This window comes from Tupaia chinensis, unplaced genomic scaffold (genome assembly GCF_000334495.1).
Source record: "Tupaia chinensis unplaced genomic scaffold, TupChi_1.0 Scaffold141247_1, whole genome shotgun sequence".
Classification (NCBI taxonomy): Eukaryota; Metazoa; Chordata; class Mammalia; order Scandentia; family Tupaiidae; genus Tupaia; species Tupaia belangeri.
This window is the reverse complement of record NW_006201110.1, coordinates 567080-577581: the sequence shown is the minus strand read 5'-3', so window position 1 is coordinate 577581 and position 10502 is coordinate 567080. Positions and strand designations below refer to the sequence as shown.

At 57.0% G+C, this 10502-nt stretch overlaps 1 protein-coding gene across 2 annotated transcripts; it reads left to right on the top strand.

Annotated features, from left to right (window-relative positions):
• Nucleotides 1-498: 498 nt before the first annotated feature.
• On the top strand, nucleotides 499-10439 carry FLYWCH2 (FLYWCH family member 2). 2 transcript variants are annotated; one of them, XM_006162999.3, is made up of 4 exons: nucleotides 499-678; nucleotides 5445-5552; nucleotides 7723-8131; nucleotides 10102-10439. In XM_006162999.3, exons 2-4 carry the CDS (start codon nucleotides 5496-5498, stop codon nucleotides 10191-10193), a joined length of 558 nt encoding a protein of 185 aa, XP_006163061.1. In that variant the 5' UTR covers nucleotides 499-678; nucleotides 5445-5495; the 3' UTR covers nucleotides 10194-10439. The 2 variants fall into 2 exon arrangements, with proteins under 2 accessions (XP_006163061.1, XP_006163062.1); XM_006163000.3 differs by lacking the exon at nucleotides 5445-5552.
• The last annotated feature ends 63 nt before the right edge of the window (nucleotides 10440-10502 follow it).

The window sequence follows — 10502 nt, the reverse complement described above, 5'->3', positions numbered from 1 at the left end:
TAATCAGGAAGATCAAACCACAACAGGATAAAATACCGACTGGCGAGGGCAGGGCCAAAGGGTGGCCAATGGCGAGGGCCACAGCAATGACAGCTGGACCGCGGGCGTGGGTGAGGGCTGGACCAGTGGGAAGGCTGGGCCAATGGCGAGGGCTGGGCCAGTGGGAGGGATAGACCAATGGCGAGGGCTGGACCAATGGCGAGGATGCTTCAGCTTCCAGAATCCTGGACTGAATGGAAATCAGTGGCGTCAATGAGAGAAAAGACACCCTCCCTCAGCTCGCTCAGTAAAAGACTGGGGCGAGGAAGGCCTTAAAGAAATGCTCCCGTCGGGCCCTGGACGAAGTCCGCGGGTCCAGTTCAGCCCCTCCGCCTGCAGAGAGCCTCCCAGGACCCGAGCGCAGAGGCGGGGACCAGGCCCAGGCTGTCCCCGCCCCCTTCGCGAGGCGCGTCCCGCCTCTGCAAGCCGATTGGCCGGGCCGCCAGCGGGCGCCGGGCAGGGAAGACCCGGAGAAGGCGATCTCCCGAGGAATGGGGCCCCCGCGGCCCTGCCGCGCATGCTCGCGCCGTGACCCCAGCTTGAGGTGACGGCTGGAGCCAAGGTGGGGTCCCCTCAGCACTGAGGCCGAGGGAACTGCCGAGGCTCCATCGCCGGAGAGGGAGGGCCCCGCTGCGGTCGGTGAGGACGGGCCCCAGCGGGTGGGGAGGGTCCCGTGGCGTGAACGCGCCCCCGGCCCGGCTTTCCCAGGGTCCCAAGGGCTGGTGCCGGGGGCGGGTCTCGTGGCCGGGCGCCCCGGAGCCCAGTCCGCCTCCTTGTTAGTGCCCTGAGATTCGCCCCCTTTCCCTTCGCTCCTCCTTCTCCGAAGCCACCAGACCCCTGGACGGAGCCCCACACCCCCAAATCAGGCAGCCCCACATTAACCCGCCTTGCCCTGGCCGAGTCCGCTGCGCCCCCACCGACCGCACCACGTCGGCTCCCATGTTCGTGGCTCGGGAGGGCCTGCAGGGTCGGAGGAGTGCGATTTGGAGGGGGAGACCCCGAGGCTGAGTCGGCGCGCAGCGGGCGGGCGCGCAGCACTGGGGCGTTCATGGCAGGGGGGGCGGGGTGGGGAGGAAGTTTCGGAGCCACGGTGACTGGGGAGGGAGGTGCTGCCACATCCCCACACTGGGAAAGCTCTGCCCGCCTGCTGTAGAATCACAGTTCTGGGCTTTTGGGGGTGAGGGACCCTGTCTTTTAAAAACCCCCTGTAAAGACACTACTGCACAGGACCAGCACTGCTGGGCTCCTACATATTCAACCATGGTTCAAGTCCCGAGCCTGGCAGATGAAAACTTATGCCAGGTGCAGGGTCAGCAGTTGGCATAATGGCTATATTGCTGGACTCCCACGTAGTCAACCGCGGTTGGAGTCCCGGACCTGGTGGCTTAAACTCACGCCGGGCGCGTGTGTGTGCGTGCCCAAGATCCCGAGAGGAGAATGGAGGAGAATAGAGAAGGGATTGTGGCATGGCCATCCCCCCTGGGGGGTGATTTCTCGCTTTCTGTCTCTCTGTCTGTCTGGCGAACGCCCGCGCCCTATAGCAAAAACCTCTCCAAAAAAAAAAAAAAAATTATGCCTGGTGCATATGCGTGTGTGCCCAAGATCCCAAGAGGAGAATGGAGAAGGGGCTGCTGGTGGCCATCCTCCCTGGGGTGTGATTTCTTGCTTTTTGTCTCTTTGTCTCTGTCTGTCTCTCCCACGAGTGCACATTACCTATAGCAAAAATCTCTATATATAAAATAAGGAAAAAGAAAATAAATCTCCCTGTGAAAAAAAAAAAATGACACTACTCCTCATCTGAGTGTCCGTCACTCCGAGCATGGTCCAGTCCGGCCTCTGTGGAGCATCCAGGACAGTGATTATGGGGAGCACATGTCAGTACCCACTGGGGACTTTGCCAGACTTCACTCTCCCCCATCTGCTGCTAAGAACCCTTGCAGAATTCTCCACTGTCCCTCTCACAGATGACACCAGTCAGGAGGGCCGAGGGTGCACTGTGTGGGGACACTGTCGACATTTTGTCCAGTGTGTGACGGCATCTCTGTTGGCCCGCTGTAAGGTACCGGGTGAGGTTCCTGGCTTCCAGGACCACCCCAGTGAGGGACTGGGCCTGCGTTAGCCTCCTGCCTAGCACACTCACCACCACACACTTAGTGGCTGACGACAACACAATTTGGTTATCTTACGCCGGAGAGGCCGACTGTGAGTCCGACTCAGCTTGGTGAGGTTAGTACCAAGGAGTGGACAGAGGTGTCTTTGTGGGCAGGGCTGCATTCTTGCCATTCTTGTCTGGGGGCTACTGGCATTTTCTTGCTTTGGCCCCCTTTCTCCATCTCATCCCATGAACTCTGCTTTCCATCTCTCTCTTCCTCACTTCTGCCTGCCCTTCCACCTTTTTTTTTTTTTTGAAATAATTATTAATTTGTTGTTGATTTTTAAAATTTTATCAGAGAGAGAGAGAAAGAGAAAGTGAGAAAGCAAGCTTCCAGGTCCAGGACTCAAACCATGGTCGGCCATGTGGGAGACCAGCACCTTAGCCACCATGCCACCTGCCAGTTCCTGCCCTCCACTTTTAAGGACCCTAGTGATTATACTGGACTGATCATGATATCTCTGAGTAAGCAGCTTAATTCCATCTGCAACCTTAACTCCCCTTTGCCAAATAAGGAAACATTTTTACAGGTAGGTTCCAGGGATTAGGGGCCTCATTCTGTGTATGAGGCGCTCTGCCACTCCTACCATTCTGTGATCTTCGGTCTCGGGTTTACATGGAGCTGTCTTTATGCTTCTGGGTCTCCTTGGTCCTGACCACAGCGTGATAGCTGTTGATAGTTAGGCTAAGTGGGTGGCTGGAGAGCCCTTGCAGTATCGAGCCATCAGATTGCAGATTTGGCAGGGGGTGGGATAAAGTGGGTGAAATATCAGCCAGCAGGTGGCATGCTGGTTAAAGTTTGGGTCCCCACATGGCCGACCGCAGTTCAAATCCCAGGCCAGGTGGCTTGAGAATTACACTAGGTGTGTGTGCATGTGTGCCCATGATCCTAGGAAGAGAATGGCGTGAAGGGATTGCAGCATGGCCATCCCCCCAGGGAGTGAGTCTCACGTTCCTTCTCACTGTCTTTCTCTCTGCCTCTCTGGCAAGTACATCTACCTTATGGCAAAAACCTCTAACGCCCCCCCCCCCCAAAAAAAGTAGTAATAATAACAAAATGAAAATAAAATGCAGGATAATTGCTAAACTTCATGATTTTACATATTTTTTTCCTCCAGGGCACATATTCTCACTAGAAACAGAGGTAGAGACAGAGGAAGAGTTAGAAAGCATCTCCCAGGGGGTGAGCACACCACAGGCCCTTCTCTTCCATGTCCTCTCAGGATCTTAGGCACGCACACGTACATGCCCAGCATGTTTTCAAGCTGGCGAGTGTGGATTTGAACTGCAGTCGGCCATGTGGGAATCCGCTTTAACCACCTTGCCACCTGCTGGCCCTGCCTTCTGATCTTTTATATTTCTTCTCTTTTTTTTGGAGGGGGAAGGGGTTTTTGCTGTAGGGCAGTGTGTGCTCATCAGAAAGACAGAGACAGAAAGACAGAAAGTGAGAGATCACTGCCCCCCACCCCAGGGGCAATGGCCAGGCTGCAGTCCCTTCTCCTCCATTCTTCTCTCAGGATCTTGGGCATGCACACGCCTGGCATGAGTTTAAGCTGCCAGATCCAGGACTGGAACTGCAGTCGACTACGTGGGAGTCCAGCAACATAACCATTGCATCACCTGCTGGCCCCTCTTCTTTATTTTTTACAAGTCTGTTTATTCAATTAACCTTTACTGAGTGAAATTTTAAATTTCAAAATATATACATTAAAGACTATCTATTATTTTTATTTTTATTTTTATTTGACCAGAGAGACAGGAAGAAAGGGGAAGTGAGAAAGCAAGCCACCAGGTCCAGGACTCGAACCCCAGTTGGCCATGTGGGAGTCCAGCACCTTAACCACATACCACCTGCTGGCTCCTGTTCATCGTACTTTCTTTTTTTAAAATTATTTTTATTTAACTTTTTATTTATTTATATTAATTTGACCAGAGAGGGACAGAGAGAGAGAGAAGGTGAGAAAGCAAGCTGTGAGGTCTGAGCCTCAAACCTCAGGTGACCATGTGGGAGTCCAGCACCCTTAACCACCATGCCACCTGCCGGTCCTTCATTGTACTTTCTAACACTTTTTTGTAAACTGAATATAAACATTTCAAGATCGTTTTGTATCTTTTTTATTCTCATATATTTTCCCCCTTCTTTGCATTTAATGTACCTTAAATGGATTCATTTTTAAGGAAGATGTCACCATCTTGTGGCTGTCTGGAATACTGCTGTTTAAGGTTTTAATTGTGTTTTCCTCAACACTGGTGAGAATTTGGTTGTCCTTTGGCAACTTTACAAAGGCCTTTACACCTGGTCTCTAGGCTGCTACTTTCTACCCTAGAAAGTGGAAAGAAAAGAAATAGGAAATACAATCTTTTGAAAGCTTTGCTCGTTGCTCTGAGAAACACAAATATAAAAATCAGGGATGCAGAATGAAAACAGTTTGTAATGGGAAGGATGGCTGTGGGGACTTGCTGCTCTTGTTTTATTTACTCCTTTCAAATATTTCAAAATACAACACAATCCATCTCCTTTTGCCTCAGCAACATGCAGGGGCTATTGACTGTGGAGGACCGTATTTTCAAATTGGTAGCTCTTGAATAAAAACTTCTATGAGAATTTTTTCCCTTCATTTTTAGTTTTTACTATAGGGTGCGTATCTTACCAGGTAGAGAAAAAGAATGAGAAATCACCCCTCTCCCCAGGGGGATGACCAGGCTGTAGGCCCTTCTCCTCCATTCTCCTCTCCAGATTTTAGGCACACACTTACATGAGCTAGGAGTGATTTTCAAGCCACCAGGTCCGGGACTCGAACTGCAGACTTGGCCATGTGGGATTCAACTGCCTTAACCTGCACACTACCTGCTGGCCCACTGATCTTTTTAATTATATTGCCAGAGGAAGATACAGAGGAGAGGGAGAGGTCCCCACTAAGACACATGGTTACTCTGCAATCCCTTCTCTATTTCTCCAGCCATTGAGATTTTGGCCACACGTGCAAAATTGAGTCCAGCCCCTGGTGTGTTTTTCAAGATACCAGGGGCTGGACTCAACCCATGGTAAACCATGTGGAATCTAGCTTCTTTAAACACTACGCCAGGGGGCTGGCCCTGCTGTATGAATTTTTATGTAATAATTTATTTTTAATTTTTTTTCAAATTTGCAATAGAGCATATGTGTACATAAAAGAGGGCAAATGAGGAAAAGAGAAGAGAGGTACCTTCTAGGGTTTGGCCATGCTGTGATCTCCTTTCTCCTGTCCTCCAGCCGTCCGTGGGCGCTCCGGCGCACCTGCGTTCCAGGCCGACCAAGCTCGGAATGTGGGGCCCCATCCTGGGCAGCACCAGGGATTCAGCGAACAGTATTTCTAAGACTGTGAGTGGAACTTGCATAGAATTCTCTGCGTTTCCTTGAACAGTTGAACCTGTTCCCTGCATCCTGGGTCTAAGTGTCTCTCCAGACCAGAGGCCAGGAGCTCAGATGACAGGATACAGCAGAGAGAGCCAGAGGAGGAATTCCCAAGCTCTGCCCCGCCTTTACCCACAGGGGTACCCAGAACAGCTCAGGCACCTGCGGGCGCAGCAGCTCCTCCTCCCGACGCTCCGTCTGCTCTCGCCGTGGGGTAGCCGTTACTGACCCCGGCTCTTGGAGCTGAATGTATTTCGGGATTCACTTCGGGTTTAATGTGGCTTTGATTTTCTTGACTTCTTTGTCCATCGTTAGGTCTGTGCTAGCCTCTGCTTTAGGATTTGAACTTTTAATTTGGGGATGGAGCATGACATCGCTTTGGGGCCATTTTCTGGAGCTCGGCCTGACGGCAGGGCCAGGACTAGGCGCAAGATCGAGGGGCCGCCCGTTCCGGGGTAGCATGAGTGTGGAGGTTTCTGTCGGCCGCATTCTCAGGAAGGGGCCCAGGCGGGGACCCGCGGCCCCGCGTAGCTCGTAGGAGTGAGCGTGCTGTGTGCGCGAGACGCCGCGCCGCGCCTCGTCTGTTCACCCCGACGGGCGCTCCGTTCATCCCGACGCCGCGGAGCGTGGGAGCCGGAGGGCCGGGCTGTTGGCAAAGGGACGTGCGTCTAGGCCAATCAGCGTGCGGGGCGGGGCGTTCCGTGGGCGGGGCTTCCGGCCATGCCCTTGTCCTGCGGGGTCGTGCGGGGTCCAGCCCCGAGGTGCTCCTGAGTCAGGCACTCTGCGCTGCACGGAAGGAGTAGGGGGGTAATGCAGCGCCATTCCCTGCTGAGCCCTGCGGTCCGTTGTCGCCTTACCAGGCCGCCTTTCATGGAGTGTCCACACCCTCGAGGGAGCGGCCCTGGGGTGGGGTCAGGTCTGAGGAGGCCTCTGCTTTTGTTGGTCTAGTGGCCAGACGACCGCACGGGGGCACTCGGGGCAAGGCACCCTGACCCCCATCAGCCAGGCATTTCCTGGCTGTTCTCATGGACAATGGGTCTTGGAAAGCTGGGGTGTTGGGCCTGCACCCTGGAGCCAGGCATACTGGAAGGGCCAGAGGAAACAGGAGCCTCTGAGCCGCTGGAAGCGCAGGCCCGGGTCTGCCCCAGGGTCTCCTGCCCCAGGGTCTCCTGCCCCGGCTCTCCGCAGGGTGGGCAAGATTCCTGCCTTGGTTGCTGCCTTGTTTCTGGGTTAACGCTCATCCAGAGAAAGTCCTCCAGTCCCCTCCAATGCACAAAAAGGCCACCCCACTGATGCTGCAGTGTCCCAGCCAGCTGGTCTCCTGCACTGGGACCCCATCACCCATCCTTTCTGCTGAAGGGCAGTCACGTCCTGGTGGGATCCTCTGGCCCCACCACCTCTGTCCCTGCCAGCTTGGGCAGTACCAGGACCAACTCAGACCGGATGTTGGTCTGAGGCCCAGCCAGTGGGGCTCAGGTGCGTGAGGCTGGGTCTAGTTAAGTCCAGATGCCCCCCCACCCAAGCACCTATCTACCTAGGTCCTCAACTTCCCTGCCTGTGGCTCCATCCCGGGCCAGGTCACAGAGCTGCAGACTGCCACCGGCAGGCAGGGGCCTGGCCCACGTTTCGTGAAGACAGGCTGCAGGGAAGCCCAGATGCGGGACGCTCAGAGAGCTGAGCTGGGTCCCCTGAGCTGGTCTCTCGCGTTTGGCACTCGGGGACACAGGCACTGCATGGGATGGGCTCTGGATCTGCCCCCAGCTCTGCTGCTTTGAGGTCAAGTTGTTCACCCCGACACCCCTCAGTGGGCCGTAGAGTGGTCTCTTTCACGTGGGCGTGGAAGGTTCTATGGAAGAGCCTGGGAAATGCCCGGCACCCCCGAGGCCCGGCAGGTCGCAGGTCAGCTCCCAGCACGGGAGTCCCCAGCAGCCCATGAGAGGCGTTGCTGCGCAGTGTGCAGACGGGGAGGGGAGGTCGCCGGCAGGGGATGGATCGCCTGCCCCGAGGGACTGGCACAGCGGAAACACTGGGTCAGGGGCACCACGGCCTCCCGCTGCCAGACCTCCATCCCAGCCCCTCTCCAGAGCCCCAGGCCTGGGACTTCCTCCACCAACTGGGGTTTTGCCTCCTCCCTCAGGACGGAGCCCCCGGACGCCAGGCTCCTGGCCCAGAGGAGGAACCACCTGCCGGAGCGCAGCCTGCAGTCCGGGCTTTCAGTGTGGGAATGCCCCTGCCTGAGCCCAGCGAGCAGGAGGGCGAGAGCGTGAAGGCCGGCCAGGAGCCGCACCCCGAGCAGGCCACAGACATCGTCCCCGCAGCCCCCCGGAAGCCCAGGAAGTTCTCCAAGCTGGTCCTGCTGACCGCCTCCAAGGACAGCGCCAAGGTGGCCGGGGCCAAGCGCAGAGGCGTGCACTGCATCATGTCTCTAGGGGTGCCCGGCCCGGCCACTCTGGCCAAGGCTCTCCTCAAGACCCATCCTGAGGCCCAGCGGGCGATCGAGGCGGCCCCCCAGGAGCCCGAGCAGAAACGCAGCAAGCTGGCCCTGGGTGAGGCTCAGGCAGCCCCGCAGGCTTGCCCATGTTGACCTAACATCTCTGTCCTCCTGGGCCTGCCCCTGCTGCTTCTTACCAGGAGCAGAGCGGTGGCTGGGCAGGGGTTGGGACCCTAACCAGCCTGGCCCTGGGTCTATAACCCCCCTCAAAGTCACTGCTGGTGCCCCCACTCAATGCAGGGCTGTCCAAGGTCTCTGAGCCTGGGTGTCCCAGGGCCTGGGTGACAGCCCACCTCCATAGGCCTCGAGGTGTGGCAAGCAACCACAATGCCCTTTCCCCCTTGCTCTGTCCTGCAGGCGGCTGCTTGGCCTGGCCTGCTGGGCTTTGGCTGAGCCCCTGTGAGCCACCTCCTGCGCTGCCCCGGGCCCACCCCTTGCTGCCCACCTCCTACCCAGCCTCCCCCTTGTGCTTCACTCAGGAGGGACAGCCAAGGACCCACAATGAAGGCGGGCAGGAACTGGGGTGACAGGAAGATTGTTGCCCTCCACTCTAGCCTTGGAGTCTTGGAAGGGACACAAGAGGCAGCCTGGCCCTGCCCCTGCCCTGCCCTGGTTCTGGACCTTTCCCTGAGCCCGTCCAGAATGGGCCGAGGGCCAGGCTGTGTCATTCTCTGCACCAGCTCAGTTTGGCCTGTGGCAGGTCCCAGGTCCATGGGTGCTAACCTCAGGCTGTGGAGGAGTGGCAAGCTGGGGACCAGGTGTCTGGGTCGCAGGAAACAGGCTGGGGACAAGGCTAGGGAACTTCCTGTGGAGACCCAGGAAAGGGACAGAGGAGGGGCCAGGGCTGGAGGTCACAGAATGCACTTGCAGAAGTTGGGGCCCCAGGCCAAGGGCTGCAAGGACCCCTCTGTCAGCCCAAGGTTCCCCAGCAAGGACCACAAGGGCCTCCCTGACACCAGGCAGCTCGGGCTGGCACCACTTCTGAACATGCTCTGTGTGGGTCTCGGGCTGTGCTAAAATCGCAGTGTCCCTCCGGCACCTCTGTGGGTCTGCATGTGTCTGTCCGCAGACCTGTCTATGCTGGTCATGTCTGTTCCTTGGAGTTCCTGCATGTGCGTGCCTAGCCAGGACCCGTACATGTTTGTGCCAGGGGCCGTGGCGGGCCTCAGTAGCCCCCACCTCCCTCCTGGTCTGGCACAGGTGAGGTTGGAATGGATCTACCTTCCTGGGGGGAAATTCTGGAGAATGTGGTGGGAGTGGGGTGCCCAGTGAGAAACTGGGGCTTCACCTAGCAGTGGGACCAGCCGTGTCCTGGGGAGATAGGAACGAGAACTATGGCTGTCACTGCCTCCAAACAGGAGCCCCTCGGGGTCAGCAGGGCTGTGCAGCCAGCCGGCAGGACAGGAGGGGCTCTTGGTGTCACCAGTTAGCTGGGCAACACAGGGACCCCGCTTCACTAAGGTACATTTAGGGGTGAGTGGCCCTGCTCCCCCCACTGAGCTGGGTGGGATGAGGCCACTGGCAGGGTCCCTTCCAGCCCTTCCAGGGTGTGCTTGCTGCCCGGCTCTGTCCAGATTGGGCCTCGTCACACTGAACAAAGCCCCTTCCTCAGATGAAGCACAGTGCAGGGGCCCGGGGGGCTCTGCTAAGCAGAAGCTCGTGGGCAGTCTGCACTCCCTCCACCTGCCACCCCTCTCCACCTGTCTACTTCGGTCCTCAGCTTCCCTGCCTGTCACCCCACCCCAGGCCAGACAGAGGGGACAGCTGCGGCGACTTCCTAGAAATGATCTGAACAGCCCTTGTGTCCCTGGGTTGGTGGCTTTTGGGGGCAGTGTCCCTGGAGTGGCAGTTACTTCTCAAAGTCAGTCAGCAGACGCTCTGGCTGGTGTGAGAGTGAGCCAGTGAGGCCTCGAGTCGGGGCTCCAGGCAGCAGGTGGAGCCGGACGCACAGGGTCAGCGCCTGTCAGCCCCTCCGTCTCCCTGTGATAGCAGTCTGACCTCTGACCGCCGCCCCCTCTTTTCCAGACACAGATCAAAAAGAAGCTGGCAGGTTGGCAGGGGAGGAGCCCGCCGCAGCCAGCCGCACCTGCTCCTCGGCGCCCAGCTGGTCTCCCTAACCTTGGCCTCGGCTTGGAGTCGGCACCCTCACCCTCGCTGGCCCTGGGCCTGCAGCCGCGGGTTCTAGCGCTTAGTCACAGCAGACTTTCACTTTGAACTTTGTGCGATTTCTTTTCTCTTAGATCAAGTGTACGTTACTTTTGTAAGCAGGAAAGATATTTTTGTTTCGTTTTGTTGTGTTTTTGAGAAGTTTTTGCTATAGGGCGCATGCGCTCGCCAGAAAGACAGAGACAGAAAGTGAGAAATCACCCCCAGGGGGGATGGCCACGCTGCACTCACTTCTCCTCCATTCTCCTCTCGGGATCTTT